Below are 25515 nucleotides of genomic sequence, written 5' to 3' on the forward strand. Positions count from 1 at the left end.
CCTGCTGCAGCAAAAGCTGGCACCTCATTACCGAGCTGACCCGGCTTCCACCCCCTGGATCTCATCCTGCCCCTGGATCTCGTTGCCTCCCTGGTGCTTCCCCGGGGCACAAGGGCAGAGCAGAGGGGACTGCCCTGGGGTGTGAACACAGCCAGGGCCAGGGGCTGGGCTGCGTCCCGGGAGTGCAGCCCCGGGGCTCAGGCTGAACGCAGGCATCCGCAGGCAGCCGTGGGGACGTGGTGCCTGGGGTCACACCGAGGGATTTACACCTAGTGGCAGGGGTGTCACCAGCGAGTCACAGTCTCGGGGTGGGAACTGTCAGCTCCGTGGTGTCACCGGGGAGTGCCCGGGGACCGCTGCCAAGTCACGAGGGTGCCATCACGCCGGTGGCACTGAGTCACAGGGCCGAGGGCTGCGCAGGTGCTGGGCGATGCGACGGCACGGCCTGCGGGCGTGGGAGCAGCCCGGGGGCATGGGGCAGGGAGCTGAGCTAGCAGGAAAAGGAGCAGCTCGCGGGGTGTGCGGGACATGGCCAGCGTGGGAAGTGGAAGCACCCGGTCACGAGGAGAGCCGGCAATGGGGACAGGGAGAGGGAGCAAGCATGGGTGGAAACATGGGCAGGGAATGGGAGTGAGGCCCGTAGGGTGGGCGTGTGGGGTGAGGAAGGGGGTGAGCTGGGCAGCGGGGGCTCAGGCAAGAACTGCAGAGGGGGTGCTGGTGAGCAGAGGTGCTGGGGTGCGGGATGGGGGTCAGAAATGGGAACGTCACCAGGATGGGAGCAACCGTGCCCCCGTGATGCACTGACCCGGGACTTCCATGCCGTGGGGGTGCAGGGGGGGAGCACCCTCCTCCGGGGTGCAGGAGGGCAGGATACTGGTGGCACAGAGTGCAGCGTGCCAAAACGGGGCCGATGCCGGAGCACCGAGGTGCCGAGCTCCTGCTGCCTGCGGCCCTGGGGAGCAGCAGCGGGCAGGGCTCGGGGGGCAGCAGGTCCCTGGGGGCGGCAGTGGCACGGGCAGCGTGGCACGGGGGTGGAGGACAAGCCTGGCCAGCCATGCCAGCAGCCATGAATCAGCTGCCAGCTGCCCCCCAGCCCGTCTGCCTGCTCTGCCGGCCTGATCTCCGGCCAGCTCCAAGCCGTACTGCGCTGATCTGTATCTCAGCCTCTTCTTGCTACCTGGTCATGAGCCGCACAGGCATCAGGGGCTGGTGCAGATGGTTCAGCAGCAGCAGCCCCGGCCAGGATCAATCAGAGCCGTGCTCAGATTTATGAACTGAGAAGTCGGGCAGGGGCCCAGCCCTCCTGGGGGGCTCGTGGTGCTGAGTAGTGTGCGTGAGGGGGCAAAATCCACTTGTTCTCGGACACTGGGCTGGGCTTTAGGGAGGGACTGGACAGCCCAGGGGCTGATGGACTCCGGCCACATTTGGACTCTGGGAAAGGAAAACATTGCACTGTACAAGCACGCAGGCACAGAGCTGTCCCAGCCCATGGCAGCACTGATGTGTGACCAGTCACTGCAGACATGCAAAAGCTCAAGGGTACCAAGTCCCCAGCTGGCACCATGCCCTCTGTCCCCCTGCCCAGCCCCAGGGGACATTTTTGTCCTGTGGCTGTACCCCAAAGCTGAAATACACCCAGGCCCCAGGCTCTGCACACCTGGGAGCACAACCAGGCCACGGGCCTTATGCAGGATATTTGGGACCAAGTAAGCACATGCAAAGCCACATGCATAGGGGAGGCACTGCTGGAAGGGGGTTGATTGCTCCATCAGCTGGAAAGGGAGATGACGGCAGAAGAGGGATATGGGTGCCAAGGCAGCCCCTGCGGGGGGTCAGCTGGGCTCAGGCTGGTGCAGCTGCAGCTCCTGGGGGACCCCAGCAGCTGATACCAGCAGGAGCTGTACAGAGAAGGAGCTGGAAACACAGGGATGCACTAACTGGGATGTGCCCCACGGCCTCCGCCCCGTGTCCCATCCCTCGTCCCACCAGCATAGCCCTGAGGGACACCCTCTCAAACTACCTGGACCTGTCGGGGTGCCCACAAAACTACCAGAGCCCATCTCCCTCCTTGCTCTTTTTGGGGACCAGCCGTCCATCACTAACTGCTGCCAGCCAGGCTCACACACGGCCACTGCACACCCTGAGGGTGCTGCACACAGCAGGGTGGCCAGAGCCAGTCCTCGGCAGTGATTTCCACACCCCTGGTTGTCCGAGTTGCTTCTGCCTGGGCATCCCAGTTCTCTGCCCCAATGGGGAGGCTTAGGGACATGGCTACTTCCACGTTCAGGGCCAAGGCCATGCCAGGGATGTCCTGCAGGGAAATGTAAACTTTACGCTGGAGCCCGGGACAGGCTCAGGCAGGGGACCTGCAGGCAGGCGAGGCGGTGGGTGACATTGCCAGAGCTGGCAGAGCCTAGCCTGGAGGCGCCCATTCCTGCAGTGCCTCCAAACCCAGCTCTGAGCCGCTTTTTCCCATCTCCTGTCCCAGATCCATGGCAGGTTAAGGGTGAGGGACTGGCTGTGCCTGCTGCACAGCACAGCCACATGCCCTTGCCAGCAGCACCATCGCAGGAGACGCTCTGGCCCCAGGCAGGGCACAAGGACAGCACCCGAGGAACGGCACCGGGCACGGCAGGAGCACGACTGGACACAGCAGGAGCGTGGGGCCCCGTGCCAGGACAAAGCGCAACCTCAGCATGGCTCCGGCCACGGGCAAGCTCCCAATGGCTGAAGCCTCCTGCCGCCCTCACAGGGGTCCCCGCCGTCCCGCGGGGGACAGCATCCCTGGGCCTTTCAACATTGGCACCGGGTCCGGTCCAAACCCTGGCTCGCCGGAGCTGGGTCCAGGCCAGTCCAAAGCTGCCGTGACGCGGGGCGCAGGAGAAGCTGTTTGTACAGCTGTGCACAGCACGGCAGCGCGAGCCAGCCCCGGGAACACGATGTTTAGAAAAGCACCGGCTAATTTGAGAGTGGATCTGCGCGAGCCGGGGCTGGGGGACGCGCGGCCCAGCTGCAGCCTGGCAGCAGAGCGGGATGCGGGGCCGAGGGGAGGATGCTGGCTGCGTACCCCGCCTCTAGTTTGCCTTGTAAATGGACGTCAGGCTTCAATTAGCGGTGGGAATGATGTTCAAAGTGTGAAAGCGGGCCCCGAAGCGCCTGGCCACGAGGCCGCCCCGTGGTGCCAGCACCGGAGGCACCTGCCCGGGGCACAGAGCCCAGGCGGGCGGTGTGGGACGTGCGCCAGCAGCTGCAGAGGGGACAAAGGGCGCAGCAGCCCCCGCCCCGTGCCCTCCGTGCCCACAGCCCCACCGGCCCAACCTCTGCCCGCATTCCCCCGCGGCGTCCCCGGACGGGGGGGAAGCGGGGGGGACAAGGGGGCAAACGCAGCCGTTTGCGGGGAGCCACCGAAGCGGGGCCGGGGGCTCTCGGGGCGCTGCCGAGCACCGCGCCCGACGGCTGGGGCAGAGCCGCCGAGGCTGCGGGGCCCGGCGGGGCCGGCGGGGCAGTGCCCGGCGGCGGGGCCGAGCGCGGGCGGAGGGCTCCCTCTCGAGGCCCCCGGCCAGCACTGCCCGCACCCACCGCGGGGCCGGCACCGAGCCCCGGGGCGCGGCCCCCACCGTCGGGGCGCCGGGGACGAGCACCGGCAGCGAGCCCCCGGGGCTGGGGGGAGCCGGCAGTGAGCGGCGGGGCTGGGCCCGCCGCAGGCCAGCAGCGGGGGCACCGGGCGACACCGCGGGAGGGGGACGTGTCCTCCGCCTTGGCCACCAAAGGGGAGGCACTGCCACGAGCACGCGGTCTGCGGTGGGCACGGCCGGTGGGACCGCTTCTAATGAGCTCCTCTCGTTAACCAACGGGGCTTGCTATGCTGCCGACGCCACCACCAAGGGGGAGGGTGTCCCAGCAGCCCCCACGCATCGTGTTGGCACCCCATGCACCATGTCGGTGCCCCACGCACCATGTCGATGCCCCACGCATCATGTCGGTGCCCCACGCATCATGTCGGTGCCCCACGCATCATGTCGGTGCCCCACGCATCATGTCGGTGCCCCATGCACCATGTCGGTGCCCCACGCACCATGTCGATGCCCCACGCGCCATGTCGGTGCCCCATGCACCATGTCAGTGCCCCATGTACCACGTCAGTGCCCCACATACCATTTTGGTGCCCCGTGCCAATCCTCGTCCTGCTCCCCGTGGGCCCCCACTGGAGCCAAGCAGCTCCTCGCCACTCACAGCCCTGAGCAGCCGCACTCCCGGTCTCTGCCCCCCCCGGCCCCGGCTGTGCCCTCGGGACATGAACCCTGCGGCACGGCCACCCCGGGCAGCAGGTGGGCAGCTGGGGATCTGCAGTCAGGCCTGCACCAGTGGCTGCGGAGCACCAGGATGTCACCTGCGCCTGCGGTGGCCCAGGACAGGAGCAGGTGGTGGCAGCGGATGCGGCGCTGCAGGTGAGCCGAAGATGCAGATGCAGGCGCAGAGGTGACGGCGCGGCACTGGGACATGTGGGAAGGTGACGAGTGGCCGGGCGGGAGGTGACCTGTGCAGGGAGCGGCCATCATGCCCGGGACACGGCGAGGCACGGGGACAGCAGGGCACTGCCACGGCGGAGCGGCCGACCTGCAGCAGCGGCTGAGACAGGCCCGGTGGCACTGCGGTGACACCGGCACCTGGTGACCCGGGGGTGCTGGGTGTCGCCTCCATGGGGCGCTGGGTGTCCCCTCCCGGGGCGCTGGGTGTCCCCTCCACGGGACACGCGATGTCACCTCCCTGGGGCTCGGTGTCCCCCTGCCCGATGCCCCCCCGGGTGCCGGCTGCCCCCCGCCGGGCGCGCTCCGTGTCCCCCCGTGCCGCTCGCTCCCGCCCCGCGGCTCCCGCCCGAACACCGGCGCGGCGGCGGCAGCCAATGGGGCGCTGGGGGGCGTGTCCTCCCCGCTCGCGGGACCAATAGGGGGCTGGGGGCGAGCCCGGGGCGGGGCGCGGAGCCAATGGCGGCGCGGGGCGGGGCGGGGCGGGGCGGAGCGATGCTGCCGCCGGCGGGGGTGCGGGAGCGCGTCCGGGCCGTGCACGGCGGCGCGGCGCTGCCCGAGCTGCTGCGGCGGTACGACGGCTGGGCCGGCCGCTACGAGCAGGTGCGGGGCGGCGGGACCCGCCGGGAGCCCCCCGGCACCGGGAACAGCCCGGCACCGGCACCGGCACCGGCACCTCCCCGGCACCGGGACCGGTTCCCCCCCGGCGCCCCGCCGGCCGCCCCGCTGACCGCCCCGTCCCGCAGGATGTGGCCGCGCTGGAGTACCGGGCGCCGCACCTGGCCGCCGCCTCGCTCGCCTTCGCCTTCCCCGCGCCGCCCGCCGGGGCGCGGGTGCTGGACGTGGGCTGCGGCACCGGGCTCGTAGCGCGGGAGGTACGGGACGGGACGGGACGGGACGGGAGGAGCGGGAGGCCCGGAGGCCGCGGGGTAACGGCGCCACCCGTCCGTCCCCGCAGCTGCAGCGCCGCGGGTTCGGCTGCCTGCACGGCGTGGACGGCAGCGCGGGGATGCTGGAGCGGGCGCGGGGCACGGGGCTGTACCGGCAGCTGCAGCGCTGCGTGCTGGGCCGGGAGCCGCTGCCCGGGCCCGCAGGTAACGGCCGGCACCGGGGGGGCGGCGGGGGCCGCTGTGGGTCCCCGCGGGGCCGGTGACACGGGGCCCCCGCAGAGCACTACGACGCGGTGACGGTGGTGGGGGCCCTCGGCGAGGGGCAGGTGCCGTGCTCGGCGCTGCCGGAGCTGCTGCGTGTCACCAAGCCAGGTGAGGTGGCCCCATGGGACGTGGTCCCCATGGGACGGGTACCCCCGCCCAGGTACGGGCAGGCCGGGACGTGGCCTTGTCCCCACGGGCACGGGGTCACACGCTGGCGGCCCGGCCAGCTGGGTCCAAGCCAGGGGTCAGGGCAGTGGCACTCGTGACCCGCTGCCACCCCCGGGTGACACGGCACAGCGGGGGCCCCGTCACCCCATCCCCTGTCCGGGCAGGGGGCTTCCTGTGCCTGACCACCAGGAGCAACCCCTCGAACCTGCGCTACAAGGCGGAGCTGGAGGCAGCGCTGCAGCGGCTGGAGCAGCAGGGGGCCTGGCAGAAGGTCCTGGCCCAGGAGGTGGAGCGCTGGGAGAGGGCCACCGAGGAGGAGGAGAGCGTCCAGGGCACTGGCTACATCTCCGGCGTGGTCTACATCTATCGCAAGTGCCCCGTCCCGCCTCTCGAGGAGGGCTGAGAGCTGAAAAAGCACTGGGGAAGGGGGCTGAGCCTGGTGCCCTGCACGATGTCACCCTGCACGTCCCCTGCCCCGTGCAGCCATGCCACCCCCTTCCCACACAGCGGCGCATTCAGAGCCCAAACTTCCCCATTTCCTTCCCCATCTCCTCCCCTCGGGTCTGAGCCCTGGGGACCTGCTCCTCAGCTCGGGGAGGGCCTCCAGGTTTCATCAGGGTCTTCTGGGCACCCCCGTTAGCCCTGACATTCAGGTGCCTTGGTCCTTGTCTTTGCTGTCCCATCTCGCAGCTCTTTGTGACATCTTGCAGCTCCATCTGACTGGGCAGAGCCACCTCCTGTCTGGGCTGTCTCCTCCCCACTGTGCCCACCTCCCACGTGGCCGTGGTCAAAATCTGGATCCTTTTTCATCTTCCCTGCTCCAGACCCCAGGCCTCTGCCTGGGGACTGTTGCTGATGGGTCCCCATCACCACAACCTGCTGTCCCCCTGTTCATCCCCCGCCCCCAGGAGCTAAACCACTGTGCCCCAAGGTGCCGGAGCCCCGTCTGAACCCGGAGCAGCTGTGCCAGCACAACGCCCAGCTGGAGAAGCTTTCTGAGCACCACATCAGCCTTTCATCCCTGCTTAAGCTCTCATTTTCCTACAGCTTTGTAGTTAATGGTCTGGGTGGAAAATGAACCTGGAAGAGACCTCGGGAGTTGGTGGCTGCTCCCCACCCAGGAGCCGCCCTGGCATCTCCTGCCCGTCCTGTTCCCCAAGCCCCTTGTGATGGTGCCTCCACCCCTTCCTCCTCCAGTCCTTCCTTGGGAAGTTTTTTACCCAAATCTCTTGCTGGGATCTTTCTTTCTTCCTTCCCCAGACCTGTTGCTGCTTGTCCCATTCCCATGGATGTGGGGATCGGGTGATCTCCTTCCTCCCTGGAGCTCAGCCCCGTTGGGAGGTGGCAGCCCTGCCGTCCACGCTGGGCTCTGATCGTATCCAGCGCTCGGTGCCCATCCCGGTGCAACCAAACCGGCGGCTGAGCCCTGTGAGCCCTCGCCCCTGTCCCAGGGCTTTGGGGACAGCCAAGCGCCCCGGGCTGGGTGCCCTGAATGTGTTTTGAGGACCGCAATACCCGCTGTAAAAATGGGCACTTGTCACCCCTCCTGGCTGGTCTGCGTTGTCCCCCCGTGTCCTGGTGTCATGGTGCCCACCTCCCCTCTGTGTCACAGGCACTGTCCCTTTGTCCCCAGTGCTGCCCCGACCAAGGGGCCGTGGCTGTCCCCATCCCATGCTTGGCTGTCAAATAAACCTGTGCTGCATATCTGGGGCGTGTTATTCCCTCGCGCGGGGCCACCGGCCATCCTGCGGGGTGAGGAGGGTGGCCAGGAGCTGGGGGGGGGGGAGGGGGATTTGGGCCCACCCCTCTTCCTGCCTCAGTTTCCCTGCTCCTGCATGGGGAGCACCCTGGCTGGCAACTGCTGCATCCTCATGGGGACATGGGGGTGTGCCAGGACAGCCCCTCCCCGAGCTGGCCGCAGGGGTGCAAGAGCCATGGGAATTGTCACTGTCCCCCCACAACGCAGCTTTAAAATGAGCCCAGGCAGCTTTGGTGGCACCGAGACCTTTATGGGGGCCGGGAGCCGGCGGCAGCACCCAGCACGAACACAGCCCCTGCCCGCGTCCCGGGGGCGGTGGGCAGGATCCGTCCCCTCACCCGAGGGGAGCAGGGCTGGCAGTGGGACAGGGCCACACGTTGTCACAGCCTGCGGGCAGGGCAAAGCGCCAGGGGGGCCGGGACGGGGACGCAGCCATTGTGGGAACGGGGTGCATGGGCAGGGGGTGCTGGATGTGGGCAGGCTGGGGACCGCGGGCCTGTCCCCACGGGCTGGCGCCCAGGGCAGGCAGCTCACACATAGTCTTTCATGGGGTAGCCCATGGGGCTGCAGCTCTTCACCGCTCGGTACTTCTTGGGGTAGTGATCCCGCTGGGATGGGGGCCCTGAGCAGCACAGGATGCCCCCGCCGAAGAGCTGTAGGGCACTGGAGGCCCAGCCGATGTAGAGGGCAGCCCCCAGCTCTCTCTTCAGGGCCTCGGGCACCATGGGGTTGTAGAAGTTGGTGACGATGCTGTTGGCGGACCAGGACACAGGGATGAGCAGCACAATGCCAGCCAGGACGAAGATGGCACCTGCCACGATGGAGACGCGCATCTTGGAGTTCTTGTCCTCCACACAGCGGGTGCAGTCGGCACCCGAGATGGCGGTGAGGAGGGCGAAGAAGGCCACGATGATGGAGGTGACCACCAGGGCACGGGCGGCTTGCAGGTCGGAGGTGAGGTCCAGCAGGGAGTCGTAGACCTTGCACTGCATCTGCCCCGTGCTCTCATACACGCAGTTCATCCACAGCCCTTCCCAGAAGACCTGGGCCACCACGATGTTGTAGCCGATGAAGGCCGTCACCTTCCACATGGGCAGGGCACAGGTGAGGATGGAGCCCAGCCAGCCCAGCACGGCCAGCACCAGCCCGCCCAGCTGCATCGTCATCGTCGCCATCGCCAGCACCTGCAGGGACAGGGCACAGCCATCACATGCGGGGTTCCAGAGCCGGGCTGGCGCTCGGAAGGGTGGTGCCTTCGGGCTGGGTGCACCCTGCTCCCATCCACATGGGGACGGCTGCAGGCCAGCACGGGGACACACGTGCTGCGTGGAGCATTGCTGCAGAGCAGCACGGGGACACTTGTGCTGCAGGGAGCATTGCTGCAGGCCAGCACGGGCACACATACTGCCGTGAGGAGACTGAGCTGCAGGAGCCCAGGCAAGTCATGTTTTCACTCAAAATGACCCCACAGCACAAGGCAGTCGTGTGTGGTTGCCCCATCCCAGCTGAACCATGCCAGTGCAGGGCGCATTATGGGGAGGAAGGCTTTTGGGGAGCAGGACAAGGGCTCGCTGTGCCCATCAGGGCAGGGCTCCCACCCCACAGCTGCGCCGGGCTCTGCCCCATCGCCTACCGGCCCTGCCGGCTCCTACAGGCTTCACTCTGCCCTCGGCGCACTCTGCCCCTTTGGACCTGGGGCTTCCTGTCTGGGGCGCTGGGAATGGGCGCGAGCCCAGGTCTGTCCCTGATACCGACTGCAGGGCTCAGCACTTTCAGAGATACCGGCTCCTTTTTCTCCAGACAAGCAGCACAGGGAGCCCAGGGATGAACTGGGGCTGGTCAAACCCTCATAGCTGACTACAGAGTGGGGCACCGTGGACAGCTGGATACAGGGGGTGCTGCTCCCTGGATGGGGGGACAACAGGGGCACCGACCGCTGCACCATGCCATGGTCCCTGGGCTCATCCCAAATCGCTGCTCGGCCCCACGCGGAGCAGACCCCGGGCTGCCTGCACCTCCCCGCCAGGGGCCAGGACCCGCGCTTGGCGGCCGGGACCAGCCGAGTTTTTATGGTCCCGGTGTGGCAGCAGGTATCGGCTGTGCCTGGCACACCCTGAGGCTGTTGCAGGTTTCACCGCAGTTTCTCCAGTCCCGGTTTCGGTTTCTGCGGCCTCTCCTGCACAGCTGTGCTTCCGTCCTTCCCCGGCACCTCTCACCCATTGGCACCCCTGCTGTGGCAGGCGCCTGGCCGAGCTGGGGCTCTGCGTTAGGCCCTTTGGGCCAAAAATAAAGTCCCTTTCTCCCAGAAAATGGAAGAGGCCAGGGGTTGGGATGATGGGAAGCCATCCTAGGTGTCCACTGCAGCCAGCGGGTCCCAGGCTGGTGGGGCTGCTCCAGCAAGTGTCACCATCACCACGGACGTCTGCACCAGGGACTCACGGCAAGCATCGCGCTCCCATTCCTGCCCATCCACTGCCTTTCCCAGCTCTGTGGGAGCGTTTGGGCTCCCCACTTCCATCCCCCCCTCCCAGCAAAGGATGGGCATGAACCAGGAGCTCTCAAAGCCTCCAAACCCAAGAAGCATCCAGAGCCCCACAGCTCGGGAGCCCCCATGGTGGGCAGCACGTGTTGTCCCCATATACCCCGAGGTGCACACACAGGATGTTCCCAGGGCTGGCCACAGGCCGGCCACGCACCGGCACGGTTTCAGTGCTGGAAGACAAACAGGCAAAACACCCGGTGTCACCCACGCTGGCCCCAGGTGCTCTCGGGTGGCCCCAGGGCGCGGGGCCATGCCAGCGCACCCCTCCCGCCGTCCCACGTCCCGGCTGGCGCCCGCCACCTCCTTCCTGCTCGGCGCGGCCGGTCGGGCAGGAGCAGCGCCCGGTGCCGGTCCCGATGCCTGGGGCCCTGCGACAGCGTGGGGCGGCCCCGCCACCACGCCTGGCGCCGTGAAGGCATCTCACCTTCGAGGCACCCGCTGTCACCTCCAGGGGTCCCCCGGTGGCCCAGGAGGGGAGCACGGCCACGGCAGGGAGGCCAAGGCTGGACCAGGGCCGAAGAGAGAGGCTGGCCCCAGGCCCCAGCCCGGGGGAGGCTGGTGCTGGCCCTCCGGAGAGCAGCTTTTGGGGTGTTTGAGGCTAGCGTTCTCCAGGTGTGGGGTCCGCAGCGGAGGCCCCGCAGGCTGCCCCGCCACTGAGGCCAGAGGATAAAGACAACGGAGCACAGCGGGGTCCGAGCAGCTGCCGTTTAATGTGGGATGGCTGCGACACGGGAACAGGCGCTGCCACAGCCGGGGGCACCGTGAGCCCCCCCGGGCCGCCCCGGCTCCTGCCCCGCGGCGGGGGTGAGAAGCCCGGTGCAGAGCCCCGCGCACCGCCTGCTCCCCTCCCGCCTCCCCGACCGGTTCTCCCAGCCCGGCCGCTGCCTTCCCACTCCCAGGATAATGATGCCCGCGCCCCGGGGAGCTGCCGAGAGAGATTCCACGCGCATAGAGCTACGCAAAAATGCTGAAAGTAGGTCAAAGTAAAACTACAAGGCACAGGGGGTAAGAGCACCCCAGCCACCCCTCAAGACCGTGCCGGGGTTTGCTGAGCCACCACGTCCCCTGACCACGTGGGACAGGTTTGCTGTCCCCGCTGCCCCGTGGTGACCTAAGGACACGTCCTGGGGTTTTCCCGGCCTCCGCAGCGGCGTTTGGGCGAGTCCCCCGGCCAGAGCCGCACAGGGCGCGGAGCCGTGTGTCACCCACGGGACGGGCACCCCGCAGCGCTCAGGGCTGTGCCACGGCACGGCACACCCCGATACCGGCAGCCGGGGCTCCTTCACCAAGGAGATGCTGCGGGTGCCCCCGAGCCGCGGGGGGGAGCGGGGCAGGCAGCCAGGACAGCAGCGTTTTGTTCCCCGTCCCGGACGGGATTAAAGAACCAGCTTCAATCCACAGGCGAACAAAGGTGGCTCTGTCTGCCCTCCCTCACACCGGCCCCTCCGCGCAGCCCCGGCACCCGGCCCCAACCCAGCCCCCCCGTGGGGCCGTGGGATGCCCTGGGGGCATCCCCCCCAGGATTCACCCGTGGCGCCTGGGTGGGCGCAGCAGGGCGGCGGTGGGTCCGGGTGGGAGAGGCGCCAGGGTGCGTGCGGGGCGCGGGGAGCGGCTCCTAGACGTAGTTGCTGGCCGGCAGCGAGCGGGACGCCGTGTACTTGGCAGAGTAGGGCTTCTCGCCCCGCGGCGGGCAGGTGCAGCACAGGATGCCCCCCCCCAGCAGCAGCAGCGCGGAGGCAGCCCAGCCCACGTAGAGGGATGAGCCCAGGTCCCGCTTCTGGGACTCAGCGACCAGAGGGTTGTAGAAGTCCCGGATGATGGAGTTGGCCGACCAGGAGATGGGGATGAGGATCAGCACGCCGGCGATGATGAAGGTGACACCGGAGAGGATCATGACCTTGGCCTTGGCGGTCTCGTCCTCCACGCAGTTGGTGCACTTGCCGCCGGCGACGGCGAGCAGGGTGCCCAGCACGGCCAGCACGATGGCCACCACCACCAGCGCGCGGGCGGCCTGCAGGTCCTGCGGCAGCGCCAGCAGGGAGTCATACACCCGGCACTGCATCTGGCCCGTGCTCTGCACCACGCAGTTCATCCACAGCCCTTCCCAGATGATCTGTGCCACCACGATGTTGTTGCCCACAAAGGCCGTCTCCCGCCACATGGGCAGCGCACAGCAGAGGATGGAGGCCAGCCAGCCGATGACGGAGAGGGCAATGCCCAGCACCTGCAGCCCCATGGAGGCCATCGCTCGCCGGCGTGTGCCTGCGCGCAGTGCCGCCCGCCGGGACCATGGCGGGCGTTATATGCCCTCGCCGAGGGAGGAGCCATCCCGCCGGCACCGGATGAAGGGGTAAAACCAGTTTCCCGGGATTCCTCTGCTCGCATTTCTCCCCACAGCCATGACACCTAATATCCCTGCTGCTCCCACGGTGGCCAGGATGAGGCCACCCAGGTGCAGGATTGCGGCCACATGCTGCCCGTGGGCAGACAGGGAGATGCCCAGGTACGGCCAGGGCAGGCCCTGCAGCTCACCCTGGGGTGCTGTAGGGGAATAGGCAGCATCCGGGATGGGGATTTCTCCGCCATCACTCCCAGCCCCTTCTTCTCCATGACCTGGATGGATGCCTCCACGCTTCTGTGCCCCAGTTTCCCCCCAGTGGCTGCTCCTGCCCCGTCTGCCATAGGCCCCATGCCAGGGAGCAGCAGCTGTGCCAGCCCTGCTGCTGGGCTCCACGCCGGGCAGGGCACAAGCGGCTCTTGTTTGTTCCTTGGCGTCTGACGAGCGCTTCCCGTCCCTCCATTTGGCCTCAGGCAGGAGGTGCCGCCGCCCGCCGCCAAGACCCACAAACCGGTCGGAGCTGCTGCCGGCTTGCCGCGGAGCAGAGATGGCGCTGCCTGGGGCAAGGCAAGGGGCAGACCCCAAAGCCCTGATCACCGTCCCCGCAGCCAGCATTCACATGGCAGCCCCCAGCCCCAGCCTGGGCTTAGCTGGACCAGGCACATGGTGCCGAGACGCCAGCATCGTTCTGCAACCACCTCGAAGTGCCCCGGTGCCACAGTGGCACCAAGTGGGGACCGGGGTGCTGAGCACAGCAGGCCACATGGTGCTGGGGGCACTTCCACCAGCAGACACCAATACTTCGGGCTCTGCCCGACCTCTCCCCTTTTAATCCCCCAGCCCCTGTGCACGTCTCCTGCCTGCCCACTCCAAAGCCCATCTTGTCCGCCCAACTCCATCCTGTGCAGAGGCACAGCCTGAAGCCAGACAGCCCGCAAGGACAGACAGACAGGCAGTGCACTGTTCCCTTTCCAGCTTAATCTCTGGGAGAGATAACAGGGCCTGAGACTATCTTTGTTTTTCCAAGCACGCAGGCACCGCGTGGATAAGGTATCAGGAAAGCCCCGTGGGGCTGCAGGGGGGGGAAGAGCCAGCCCCCACCAGGTGCTGCATCCTCCAACCTGCCAAGAAGTGGGATGGTGGCTTGCTGATATGATATAACTGCTTGTGCTAATTGTTCGGCATGACGGGTTCTTGAGCCACTTCTGACCATGCTGGGGCATCTCCGGGCATTTGTACAGAGAAGGTTCCTGCTCTAATGCACAGCCACACTCACGATGGGACAAGCCGTGGCCGTGGCAGGGAGGTGACAGCAGCCTGGTGGTCCATGCAGGGTGGTGCCACGAGGATGCCACCAGTACTGTGGCTGGGGACACAGGTGTCCATGCAGGCAGGGCAGAGGTCAGGCACTCAGGGACACTTGGGTCTCGCTGCAGAGCCCCCTGTCCGATCCCTGTGCTGTTTCAGGGGAGCCACCCAGATGCCGGGGCGCTCCCGTGCCCGTCTGTCCATCTGGAGCACCCACATTGCTGGCATACCAGCGCGCCCACCCTCGAGCCAAAGGGCCGAGCGCCGCGGTCAGGGCTCCCTTTAATCAGCAGGGCGGCGGCAGGGACCAGAGCATCCCCTGGCCGGGGCACCCTTCCAGGGATGCAGCACCGGGGCCGAATCCTGCCCCAGGCTGGATGTGGCTTCGCCGCCCAGCCAGCTGCTTTAACCACACCATCATTTGGGGTTGGAGGCAAGCACGCACACATGCGTGCACACACCTCCATAGCACAACCTCGGCCCGTGTGGGCCGTGTCCCCACAGGTGCCTCCGGGCTGGGGACAAATGGCAAGGTGGGGAGCGGGACATTGCCACGCGCAGTGCATCCAGCGCCTGCGCTGAGACAGGCACGGGGCAGCTCGCCCTCACCCTCGGAGCCAAAGCAGGCGCCAGCGTGCCCATTTGACAGCTGATTACTGTAATTAAAGCCAGAATGCGACATGTCCTCAAAATGGTGTCTGTCACCAAGAAACAGCCCTCGTGCCCTCCCCCACGTCCCCCAGCCAACACAGCCAGCCCCATGTCCCCAGCAGTGCCGCGGAGGCCAGCAGGACACACGGACACAGGGCTCAGCGGGAAGCAGCGGAGCTGACCCCTGCAGCAGCGTCCCACCTCACACTGCGCCAGAGGATGCCACCCCACTGGGGACACAGCCTAGCTGGACTTCAGGGAACTCCTCCACACCAAAATGGGGTGCTCAGTCTGTCCTGGGGTTTCGCCTGGCACCAGCTGAGTGTGGTTGCCTCGCCCCGAATCCCATGGGATTCGCGGGTCAGGGGGGACTGAGCTGCTGTCCTCGCTCCAGTGCACCCCAAAGGGCTTGGAGAGGGCAGAGGGCACCTCCCATGGTGGCTCATAAAATGCTCCCCGTGGATCCCCCTTGCTGCGGCAGGACAGAGACGTGCTGCATCCCCGTGAGGCCACCCTGGGGCAGGGAGAGGGGACCAGGCATTAAACCTGCAGTCGCCGCAATGCTCAGCGCTGGTGGCACGGAGGGACTGGCACAGTCCCTGACCTTGTGCCGGGCAGAGGACACCCTGCAGGGACAGGGCTGGCAGATGTCCCTGCGTGGGTCACGGGTGGCAATTCCCCCTCTCCCTTGCCCCTGCATTTGCTCCCAGTGCAAGACCTCACCGCGCCAGCGCCACAAATACCTCGAGGTCCCAAAAAGACGGGCAGAGGGGAGCCGGGCAGGGCCGGGAGCTGCAGCGGAGCTGGCGCAGAGCTGAGCAGCCTCTCCCCAGGGCGCACACGGGGCGGCGAGGGATTAGTTACCCACACGCCGCCTCGCTCATTGGAGACTCAATGTTCCCAAAAAGTTCTTGCCTGACATAAACCCCCTGACCAACTGAAATGTGCACACTAAGGTTGTTTTCCTCTACCTGAAAGCAAAGGTCTATTAACTCAGCACAGCCCAGACACTCATGGAAAGCACCGTGCAAGGGAGCTGCTGCCAGAAACAGGACCTTTAGTCCCTAGTCTCCAAGAAAATAAAATCCCTATCCGTTCGCTGAGCAAAAAAGCAGCCAAAAATGGGCAAAAGCACTGGTGAGTCAAAGGGACGTGTGAGCTGACGGCCACGTCCTGGGAAAGGAACACCTCTGATGTGGCATGGCAGGTGTAAGGGGGGGGGGTCCGCACATGGGTGATGCTCGGGGGGGTCGTGCCCTCAGCAAAGCCTGGGCAAGACAAAGAACCACTCAGAGCCCATAGGGCTGGGGGTGTCCCAGGTGTGCCGAGATTTAGGGTGGCTGGGGCGTGCCACCAGCCCCCTGCCAGGCCCCGCCGGCCAGTGCCCCGCAGCCCCGGCACCCTGTGTGCCGCGCTGCCGGCAGCCCCGTCCCCACCCCGCCGCCAGACAGAGCTGCCATTGATGCTGGAGCCGCCTTACCTGCTCCCCGCCGCCGCCGAAGGGGCTTCAACAATGGGACGCCTGTGTGCCCTGGCCGGGGCAGATCCTGCAGCCCCGCGCCTGAAATATAAGCGGGCGAGGCAGCGCTCACCGCCCCGGCCCCGCTGCCCCGGGGGGGAAGGCGCCGGCCCCGCCGTGACCACAACCAGGAGGAACACCCCAAGCCCCGCGCAGGCCGCACCGCGCACGTGAGCGGGATGCGGCCCCGCAGTGCCCGGGGCAGTTTCTGCTGTCACCTCCTGCTGTCACCCGCCCTGGGGCAGCCAGAGCTCCTGCCCAGTGCGAGATACACATGGGGACAGGAACGGGGACAGGTCCCCTGGGCCACCTGCGGTGGCTGTCCCCCTGCCAGCGTAGGTGCTCGTGGAGAAGGGCCACCACCACGGCGATGCTCACACACCCCTCAGTCTGGCCTTCATTCGGGATCACCTCTGTCCCCATGTCACCATGCGTCCCCCCCCTTGTTCCCACCACAGGGACCCACTGCGGGTGATGCGCCCCCTCACTTCCCAGCAGCAAGGGGAGAGAAGAGGGGCTTCAGGCACATCTGGGACCCCGCAGAGATGCCAGCCCCCTCGGCTGTTTTGGTTAAACACCAGCAAGCTGAATTCCTCGCCACAGGAATGCACCCCGAAGCGTGTGGCGGCCGGCACCCCGAAACCCTGGTGATTTGCCCCTTCCTCCGCCGTGAGTCAGGCAACTGCCACTGCCCCAGGCCGGCAGCGCAGCGCGAGCGCAGCCTGTACTTTGGGCAATTTGGGATGATGAGGGGGGGAGGCAGCGCGGCGCGTGGGGGCTGATTGCAGGGCCGGGGGACCCGTCACCCCGGTCCTGACCCGGTGGCCCCTGCCCCACAGCTCTGCGTGGGGTATTCCCCTGCCCCACGGCCCTGACCTAGGTGTTTCCCCTGCACCTGCGCAGCCGCGCGTGCACCGCTGGGTGCTCGTCTGCGCACGCACGCCGCCGGCATGCGCATGTGTGTGTGTGTGTGCGTGCACCTGTCTGTGAGTGCTTTTGCTCCCCGTTGTGCCTGCGCAGCCTTGCGCGTGCACGCAGGGCTGCGTCCGGGGCACGTTCCCCTGTGGGTGTGCGCACTTGTGAGGGTGGCTGTGTGTGTGCACAGGTGTGCAAGCACCCGTGTGAGCACATCTGAGTGTTGGTGTGTTTGGGATTCTGTCCCTGTATGTGTCTGTGTGTGCGTACCTGTGTGTCTGTCTGTCCGCACCTCTGTGTGTGTGTGTACCTGTGCGTGCCTGTCTGCGCGTGTGCTTGTGTACCTCTGAGTCCGTCCGTCTGTCCGTGTGGCCCTCTGTGTGTGTGTGTGTGCGCCTTTGTCTGTCTGTGTCTGTCTGTCTGCCTCTGTGTGTCCGCCTGTCTGTGCAGCCGTGTGTCTGTGCATCCCAGCCAGCAGGGGGTGCGTGTGTTTGGGTGTGTGCACATTGGCCCCCGTGCAGCCTGCACCTGTGCACCCCTGCACGCCGGGGCCGCAGCCGGCAGAGGTTTTGCACTGCCAGCACCCGGCTGTGTGTCCCCGGGGTGCCCCAGCCCTGTCACCACTGCCACCTGCCCAGGGACATGCCCGTCTGTGCCGTGCTTTGTCACCCCGAGGGCTGGGCGCCCCCAGCAGCACCTCACCAGGTGCAAGCCCCCTTGCCTGCTGCTTGCACAGAACCCCCCCAGTGCCCCGGGTACCCGGCCCGGCCACCAACCCCAGCCCGCCGTGGGGTGCCGTGGGGCGGCAGGCTGACCCTGCTGCATAAGGGGTGTCAGGGTGCCACGGGGTGGTGGAGGCCAGGCACAGGGTGCCACGGCACAGCACGGTGCCAGAGGCACCCAGGCACAGGGCACTGGGGTGCCGTGGGGTGGCAGAAGCTGACCCAGCCAGACTGGGGGTGTCGGGGTGCTGTGGGAAACAGCTGGGTCAGGGCCCCCTGCCTTTGGGGTCCTGGGTACTGGAGTGGGGGGGGGCTCTGATGCTGCACAGGCTGCCAGCACCCGCTGCGCGCCGCGCTCTTGAGTAGTTAATGAGTTGTAGGGGAGCCCTCGGCAGCGGCCAGGAACAGGCTGGAGCAAGCCCGCGGGCACTCGCTCGGCGTGTCCGGCTGCAGAGGGGGGGGCGAGCGCATTCCTGGGGTGGGGGGCTGGAAATACCTGTAGCACTCTGGTCAAACAGCCGTGCAAGGGCTGGGGGAGCCGCATGCACAGCAGCACCCCACCGCCTTGGGGTGGTTCTTTTGGGGGACAGTGGCCCCCGGGATGTGACTGCTCATGGGGCGACCACGCCTGGGCAGCCGGCCCGTGCCTGCCTTGTTTTTCTGTTGCCGGCTGCCACTCAGCCAGGCCTGCCAGGTGGATGGGGTGACGCTGCCAGAGTGTTACGTGCTCTGTCTGCTTCCTTCAAGGACAAAACATTTGAGCAGGATGAGTAAAGAGGTTTATCACCTGGCCAGGGATCCCCATGGGCACACCCAGCCCGGCACGTCCCACGTTGCACAAGGGGGATCGGGGGCTCAGGACGGGGGGGACGGGTGGAGATGGGGGCTGTGTGGGGTCGGGGCTGCGTGGGGACTGCCAACATGGGGTGCGTTGTGGCGAGGCAAAGGGGCTGCACTTTGCACGGTGATGCAAAGGTGCCTGAGTGCACCCTGCTCTCGCTGAGCCACAGTGAGATAAGGGGCAATCTGCGAGCGGATAAAAAACCCAACAAGGCTGTAATCTTAAATAAACTCCCTTCCTTTTGGACACTATGTTAAACGTGAGATCTGATAAGGTGCTCCAGAAATACAACAGACTGTGACCTACAGCATCCCTGCTGAAGAGGCTGGGCTGCGGGAGTGACGGCTCCCACCCGTGCCGTGCCGTGCCGTATCACGTCATGCTGCCCGGAGCAGGGGCCAGGGCCGGGATCTGGCCATGGCCACCTCCAGCGTGTAAGCACAAAGCCGAGGGATTTCCAGGGATTTCGAGGCCCTGCTGCCTTTAGGAAGGGTTGTGAGGGGGCAGCGGTGGACGTGGGCTCCCCAAACCGCACCAGGGTGCAGGGTGGGCACCGGGGCTGGCACACAGAGCCCGTGGACGTGCACCGCAGCCCATCCAGCTCCTCGTCCGGGCTTCCTGGTTCCACGCCGGGGTCTGCAGATTGCACCCATCCAGCCCCACGCCCCGAAACTAGGCCTCCGCCGGCAGTGGCCATCTCAGGTGGCTTCTCCCCCTCCCTCCCCTGCGCCAGCGCCATCTCTGCAAACAAAGGGGAGGGTGTGGGACGCTGCGACCGAGCCAGTGGCGAGGAGCGTCCGGCGGTGAAACCCCACCCCGGGCGGGCGCTGAGTGAGCGCAGCCCGGCCCCGGCCCCGCCAGCCCTTATAAGCACAGGTGCACCCAGGTGTAAGCTGATCCCCAAGGCTGCAGCGGCGAGCGGAGCCCGGGGTGGTTTCGGTCAGTGGGTTCCTTTCCGCCATCGCCTGGGGCGCGCTGAGCCGGACACCATGTCTATGGGGCTGGAGATCGGTGGGGTGGCCCTGTCGGTGCTGGGCTGGCTGTGCAGCATCATCTGCTGCGCGCTGCCCATGTGGCGGGTGTCGGCCTTCATCGGCAACAACATCGTGACGGCGCAGATCATCTGGGAAGGGCTGTGGATGAACTGCGTGGTGCAGAGCACGGGCCAGATGCAGTGCAAGGTGTACGACTCCATGCTGGCGCTGCCGCAGGACCTGCAGGCCGCCCGCGCCCTCCTGGTGGTGGCCATCGTGCTGGCCGTGCTGGGCCTGATGGTGGCCATCGTGGGCGCCCAGTGCACCCGCTGCGTGGAGGACGAGACCACCAAGGCCAAGATCACCATCGTCTCCGGCGTCATCTTCCTGCTCTCCGGCATCATGACCCTCATCCCCGTCTCCTGGTCGGCCAACACCATCATCCGGGATTTCTACAACCCGCTGGTGCTCGAAGCACAGAAGAGGGAGCTAGGCACGTCTCTCTACGTCGGCTGGGCGGCCGCCGCGCTGCTGCTCTTCGGGGGGTCCCTGCTCTGCTGCTCCTGCCCCCCCAAAGATGAGAGGTACGCGCCCAGCAAAGTGGCCTACTCCGCCCCACGCTCCGCCGTCACCAGCTACGACAAGAGGAACTATGTGTGAGCCCCCGCGCCCCCGCCCCGGCCCCCCGAGGGGCTCGGCCACCCGCACCCCCACCTCCAGCCCTGTCCGGCGGGACCGGCGCCGCCGGGGACCCTCCACCCCGCGGGCCGGGGAGAGACCCCGTCCCCGAGGGCGCCCCGACCCCAGCGGGAGCGGGCAGAGGCGGGGGGCGATGGGGGGGTGACGGGAGAGGTCCTGGGGTCAGGGCTGGGCCGCGGGAGCGGGAGCCGGGCGGGCGGCTGTGTAAATACAGACGGTTTCGTGTAAACAGAGCCAGTTTCGGGTTGCCAGGAGAGCTCTTCGCATGAGCGCCAGGCGGAAGCGGCGGTGCCCCCGTGCCCTGCCCCACCAGCCCCCGGCCCCCCGGCCCCCCCGCCGGCCAGGCGCCTTCTCTCCCTGTTACGCGTGGTCTGTACGAGTTACATTTGTCAATAAACGTGTCCTGTTTTGGTAGCAGCGTGTCCTTGGGGCGGCAGCGCCTGCTCTCCTCGGTGGGATGTGGGGGGGGACGTGTGGGGTGGGAGCCATCCGCGGGACAACAGCTTCAGCCCCGCGGGCTGGAAGTGTGGAGCTAATTAGCACAATTAGCGAAGAAAATGCCAGCCCCGGAGCCTGGATGGATAGGAACCCACCGCAGCCAGGACCATCTCTTTGTCCCCTCAAACAGGGGCGTGAGCACAGAGCTGTCCCCACGCCAGGAGCCACCCCACCGGGAACGGAGCCCACCAGGGGCACTGGGGACACCCCCCCGGCCCCGCAGGAGCAGCAGTGTCCCCACAGCACCAGATCTGGGGACGTGCATCTCCCAAGTCCCATCCTGTGCCCCAGCCCCTCTTTGCTTTCCCTCCCCCTCCAGCTCCCTCCCGACCCGTGGGTCTGCCCTTCTGGGGTCTGGTGGTCCCGGGGAGGGCTGCTCTCCCCCCCCCACACTGTTAGGGGTACTGCTGGCAGCGGGTGGGTCCGCAGACACCCAAGCAGCCGTTCACATCCTGCTGCTGACACTCCCTGCCCGCTCAGTACAAAGTCTGGCTCTCCGGAGGGGAAGACGAGCTCTCTCCCCCCCAGCAAAGGCTGGGGCGAGGCCGCATTGCACAACCGCCCGTACCGCCTGTTCCCAGCTGGCGGCACGGCTCGGCTCGGCTCGGCTCGGCACTGCAGAGCCCCCGCCTTCCCGCCACGCTCTGGCGAGCAGGGACAAAGCCGCAGGTGCATCGCCCCGTCCCGCGCGGGGCCACCGGCTCCTCTCGCCCCTTCCCCGGCCCACTGGGCACGTCCCGCCGCCACCGCTTGGAAAAGCGCTGCCCAGAGGCAGGGCAGAGCAGGCGGTTTCGCCGCTCCCGGTTCGACGCCCCCGCGGGCAGGCCGAGCCCCGGCGGGGCGTGGGGCGGACGGTGCGGCCGAGCCCGCGGCGATCTGCACCGCTCCGGTTCCCCGGCCCCACCTGGGCCCTGATAAGGATCGGCCGCGCTGCGGAGCGGAGCAGCCCGGCTGGGGCCGGCCTGGGGCTCCCGGGGACAGCGGGGCGCTGGCACGCGTGGGCTGCGGGCGGGCGGTGACCTTGCTGCCTGCAGCGAGCACAAGGAGGCCTTTGAGGGACGTGGCCCCCCCCCCCCCCCGGTTCCACCCCCGGTGTCGGCTCTCCCCTTGCTGGCTCCGCGACAAAGGCAGCGCCGCGGGGCCGGGATGGCTGGCGTCGCCGGTGCGGCGAGGCGCTGCCTGCCGTTCATCCGAGCGTGGCTGCGGAGCACCGACACGCACCCACGTGCCGCCCGCAGCCGGCGGCTCCGTCCCGCCGCGGCACATTTCCCCTCGGGGTGTAACGGGGAGCAAAGCACGGGCAGCACCCGGCAGGCCCGGGGCAGTTCCCGGGATGGCGGAGGTCCGGGACACGGCACAACCACGGTCCCCCTCGGTCCCCGGTCCCCGTCTGACAGTGCTGGCCTGAGCCGGCCCCGGGGCGGTGGGGGCTGTCCCGGGGTGCTGCGCAGCATGCGGGGTGCGGGTGCCCCTGCGGTCACCGTGCCCCCGAGTGTCGGTGTCACCGCCACGGGGCCGCAGCTCCGGGACGGGGTCGGAGCCCCACGGGGACGGGGACGGGGACGGGGACGGCTGCCTGCATGGGGCCGGGCGTCGGACGGGCAGCGTGCGGTGACACGCGGTGTGACGTGGTGACACACGGGGGGACACGGTGGCACACCACGGTGCACGGTGACACCCGCTGACACACACGCACGGTGACACACACGCACGGTGACACACACGCACGGTGACACACGGGGCGCGGCGAGGCCCCGTTCCCCGAAGCCCGCTCCCGGCGCTGAGTCACGGCGCCGCCGCCCCCTCCGGCCGCCAGGGGGCGCCCGCGGACAGCGGCGGGGGCGGGGCCGCCGCCTCCGCGTCACGTCCCGCGCGCGCCGCCCGCCGCCCGCCGCCGCCATGCTCCGCCGCCTGCCCCGCCGCCCCCGCCCGCCGCCGCCCGCCGCCCGCTCCGCCGTGACGTAAGGGCCCGCCCGCGCGCGGGGGGAAGGAGGGAGGGAGGGCGGGGCCCCGCGAGGAGGGGCGGGGCTTCGCGCGCCGCTTGGCCCCGCCCCCTCGCCTTATAACCCCGCCCCTGCCGTGTGGCCCCGCCCCCCCGGCCACAGCACTCCCCTCGCGGGCGGGGCACCCCGGGCCCCGCCCCCTTCCCGGGCCCCGCCCCCTTCCCGGGCCCCGCCCCCTTCCCGGGCCCCAGGCCCCGCCCCTTCGCGGCCCCACCCCTCCAGGCCCCTCCCCCGGCGCCCCGCCCTCTCCCTGCCCCGCCCCCCTCGGGCCCCACCCCCGTAGGCCCCGCCCCCAGGCCCCGCCCCGCCTGCCGCCCCGCAGGGCCGTGCCCCTGTCCCACGCGCTGCTGGGTCCCGCCGGGGCGCGGCCGCCCCTGGTGCTGCTCCACGGGCTGTTCGGGAGCCGCGGCAACCTCCAGACGGCGGCCAACGCGCTGGCGCGACGCAGCGGCGGCCAGGTGAGGCCGGGACAGCGCCGGTCCCGCCCGGGCCACGCCCCGGGGCGAGGGGCCCGCGGGCCGCCCGCCGTGACTGGGGGTGCTCCCCCGGCAGGTGCTGACGCTGGACGCCCGCAACCATGGCGGCAGCCCCCACAGCCCGGTGATGACGTACGAGGCGATGAGCCTGGACGTGCAGCAGCTCCTGGCCCGCCTGGGCATCCGCAAGTGCATCGTGCTGGGACACAGCATGGGCGGCAAGACGGCCATGGCGCTGGCCTTGCAGCGGGTCGGCGGGCGCCCGGGGCCGGCGGCGGGAGGGGGACGGGTGGGGGGACGCTGAGGGAAGGCGGTAGCACCCCCGAGGCAAGGGGTGGCACCCAAGGGAGCTTGGAGGTCTGGGGCGCGGGGAAGGAAGAACTCGGGGACGGGCACGCGGAGCCCTGCGCTGGGGCAGGAGGAGGCTGAAAGCCTTCGGGGAGCCTTGCCAGGAGGCCTGCGCCTGGCCCCGCTGCGCAGAGCGGGGCTGGGAGGTCTCGGCTCGCGTCCCATGTGCCCCGCTTGTGTCCCCAGCCAGACCTGGTGGAGCGCCTTATCTCCGTAGACATCAGCCCTGTCTCAACCACGCTCGTCTCCGAGTTCTCCGCCTACATCTCCGCCATGAAGTCAGTGAACATCCCGGCTGGCCTGTCCCGCTCTGCAGCCCGCCAGCTGGCTGACAGCCAGCTGAGCCCAGCGGTCCAGGTGGGAAATCCTTCTCCTGGAACGGGGCTTCTGCTCCCGGCCTGTCCCTGGGACACAGGGCTTTAGGACCGCAGTCCCTGCCGGGCTCTTCCCACTCCCGCTAGCTTGGTGCTGGCCTGGGCAGCTGGGTCGCCAGGGCACCAGGGGACGCGCCTGTGAGGCAGGCGGGGTGGGCTGGAGGGGATGATGAAGGGCGCCAGCACATCCCGAGGGCGCGGTGCTCTCACTGATGAGCGTTATCCCTTTTGCGGCAGCACCCTCAGCTGAGGCAGTTCCTTCTCACCAACCTGGTGGAGGTGGAGGGCCGCTATGTCTGGCGTGTGAACCTGGAGGCTATCTCCCACCACTTGGAAGATATCATGAGCTTTCCTGACTTCCACAAGCCGTACCCTGGCCCTACACTCTTTTTGGGAGGATCCAACTCACCCTATATCAGGTGGGACCGGAAAGAAGTCCGTGGTTTGACCCCTCGTGATCCTCTGCAGCTGCTGAGAGTGCGAGGAAGTCCCAGGAGGGGGGAGGTCCTGGAGGGAGCCCGGTGCCTCCAGCAGCCGGTGACACCAACACGCTGGGGAGCGAGGAGGAACCTGGGGGCAGCCCCAGGCCTTCCCAGCAGCGACGGGAGATGTGGTCAGACCTGGGATAGCCCTCGGCTTGGGGAGTGTGAGGGCAGGCATTTGGACAGACCTCTGACCACACCTCCCATCTTGTGTTCACTCGTCCCGCAGTTCCAAAGACTACCCAGAGATCCAGCGCCTCTTTCCCAAGGCAGATATCCAGTTCATCGAAGGTGCAGGTCACATAGTCCATCAAGATAAATTTGAAGAATTCATCACCGCTGTCCTCAATTTCCTGCCACCACCATAGCCCTGGGGACCAGGGTTTCTGCAAGCGTCGTGTGAGACCTGAGGAGCCCTGGGCAGTGGCGCAGGGCTCCTGGGCTCTGGGAAGAGAGGCTCAGCCCGGACCAGCTGCCCCCTTTGCAGTCCTAGGACTTCTCCCATCCCCACACACGTGGAGCCGGAGCTGAGACACACTTCCATGCCCATCCCTCTGAGCTGTCCTGCAAGCTCACTGGGACACCCGTGGCGCTGGCCCAGGCCGCAGCCTGCGTGCACTGCAGTGTTTCAGACACTAGGAGGGGACAGGAGAGTCCTCTCCTTCCCTACCGCCAGACCACCTGGTAGCGGAGCTGCAGAACTTGCAATAAACCTGACTCCATGCCAAGGAAGAGAACGGTTTGGATGTGGCTGTGGAGGAGAAGGGGAGCAGTGGTGGGCACAGGAATGGGCTCTGGCTTACCTGAGGGGATGCTGGTGGGACTGGGGTGTTAGACATGGGTTTAAGGAACCCTCACGACTCCCAGAGGGAATCGCATCCTTCCTCCAGCGCCAGGCAGTGGGAGGACATGGAGGGAGCTGCCTCCTGAGCAAGGCAACGCTGCGGGCCTGCAAGGGGGAGCTGCAAGGAAGGAGCAGTGGGAACATGGACACCCACCCTGCTTTGGGCTTGGTGGCCTGGATAAGGAAAGGCTTTGCCTTCGCTTTCTTTCCCGAGGGACTCAGCCTAAGGAGATGGAAACCTGGGGAGCACGCAGACTCGGGGCAGAAACTGGAGATGCTGAGGGACAGCAGGGCAGGAGGCAGCTCTGCTGTTGCGTCCCCCTCATGCCAGAAAGGACAAATCCCAGCTCTCGCACAACTCTGGTAAGGACTAG

The 25515-nt window shown here is 67.8% G+C and overlaps 5 protein-coding genes across 7 annotated transcripts; 3 read left to right on the forward strand and 2 right to left on the reverse strand.

The window, feature by feature from the left end:
* Positions 1-4985: 4985 nt before the first annotated feature.
* Positions 4986-7552, forward strand: METTL27 (methyltransferase like 27; the record flags this gene model as incomplete). The annotated part of the gene is made up of 5 exons (XM_080562693.1): positions 4986-5129; positions 5273-5401; positions 5485-5620; positions 5696-5788; positions 6013-7552. 5 exons carry the CDS (start codon positions 4986-4988, stop codon positions 6249-6251), a joined length of 741 nt encoding a protein of 246 aa, XP_080418819.1. The 3' UTR covers positions 6252-7552.
* Positions 7531-18677, reverse strand: LOC308180656 (claudin-3-like). Of its 3 annotated transcripts, none has more exons than XM_080562682.1 (2): positions 15927-18677; positions 7531-8791 (listed from the first exon to the last, which is right to left on the reverse strand). In XM_080562682.1, the coding sequence occupies exon 2, from the start codon at positions 8780-8782 to the stop codon at positions 8138-8140; it is 645 nt and encodes a 214-aa protein (XP_080418808.1). In that variant the 5' UTR covers positions 8783-8791; positions 15927-18677; the 3' UTR covers positions 7531-8137. The 3 variants fall into 3 exon arrangements, with proteins under 3 accessions (XP_080418808.1, XP_080418809.1, XP_080418810.1); XM_080562683.1 differs by lacking the exon at positions 15927-18677 and adding an exon at positions 15190-15915; XM_080562684.1 differs by lacking the exon at positions 15927-18677 and adding an exon at positions 10574-10703.
* LOC308180662 (claudin-4-like) lies at positions 10841-14723 on the reverse strand. The gene has a single exon (XM_080562695.1). It carries the CDS (start codon positions 12392-12394, stop codon positions 11765-11767), a length of 630 nt encoding a protein of 209 aa, XP_080418821.1. The 5' UTR covers positions 12395-14723; the 3' UTR covers positions 10841-11764.
* Positions 18678-19432: 755 nt separating the features above from the next.
* Positions 19433-20530, forward strand: LOC308180661 (claudin-3-like; the record flags this gene model as incomplete). Its single annotated transcript, XM_080562694.1, has 1 exon — positions 19433-20530. The coding sequence occupies one exon, from the start codon at positions 19433-19435 to the stop codon at positions 20075-20077; it is 645 nt and encodes a 214-aa protein (XP_080418820.1). The 3' UTR covers positions 20078-20530.
* Positions 20531-22466: 1936 nt separating this feature from the next.
* ABHD11 (abhydrolase domain containing 11) lies at positions 22467-25034 on the forward strand. Its single transcript, XM_080562692.1, has 6 exons — positions 22467-22575; positions 22940-23075; positions 23170-23343; positions 23628-23798; positions 24053-24234; positions 24527-25034. Exons 1-6 carry the CDS (start codon positions 22514-22516, stop codon positions 24663-24665), a joined length of 864 nt encoding a protein of 287 aa, XP_080418818.1. The 5' UTR covers positions 22467-22513; the 3' UTR covers positions 24666-25034.
* The last annotated feature ends 481 nt before the right edge of the window (positions 25035-25515 follow it).

The sequence above is a fragment of the Anser brachyrhynchus genome (genome assembly GCF_964034855.1).
Source record: "Anser brachyrhynchus genome assembly, chromosome: 20".
In the NCBI taxonomy this organism is placed as follows: domain Eukaryota; kingdom Metazoa; phylum Chordata; class Aves; order Anseriformes; family Anatidae; genus Anser; species Anser brachyrhynchus.

Excerpts from the sequence above, each read along its gene's own strand:
- LOC308180656 (XM_080562682.1), bottom strand. The coding sequence starts at position 8,782 with ATGGCGACGATGACGATGCAGCTGGGCGGGCTGGTGCTGGCCGTGCTG.
- LOC308180662 (XM_080562695.1), bottom strand. The coding sequence starts at position 12,394 with ATGGCCTCCATGGGGCTGCAGGTGCTGGGCATTGCCCTCTCCGTCATC.
- ABHD11 (XM_080562692.1), top strand. The coding sequence starts at position 22,514 with ATGCTCCGCCGCCTGCCCCGCCGCCCCCGCCCGCCGCCGCCCGCCGCC. Across the intron at positions 22,576-22,939 it reads GCCGCCCGCTCCGCCGTGAC|GGCCGTGCCCCTGTCCCACG; the intron begins GTAAGGGCCCGC and ends GCCGCCCCGCAG. Across the intron at positions 23,344-23,627 it reads TGGCGCTGGCCTTGCAGCGG|CCAGACCTGGTGGAGCGCCT; the intron begins GTCGGCGGGCGC and ends TTGTGTCCCCAG.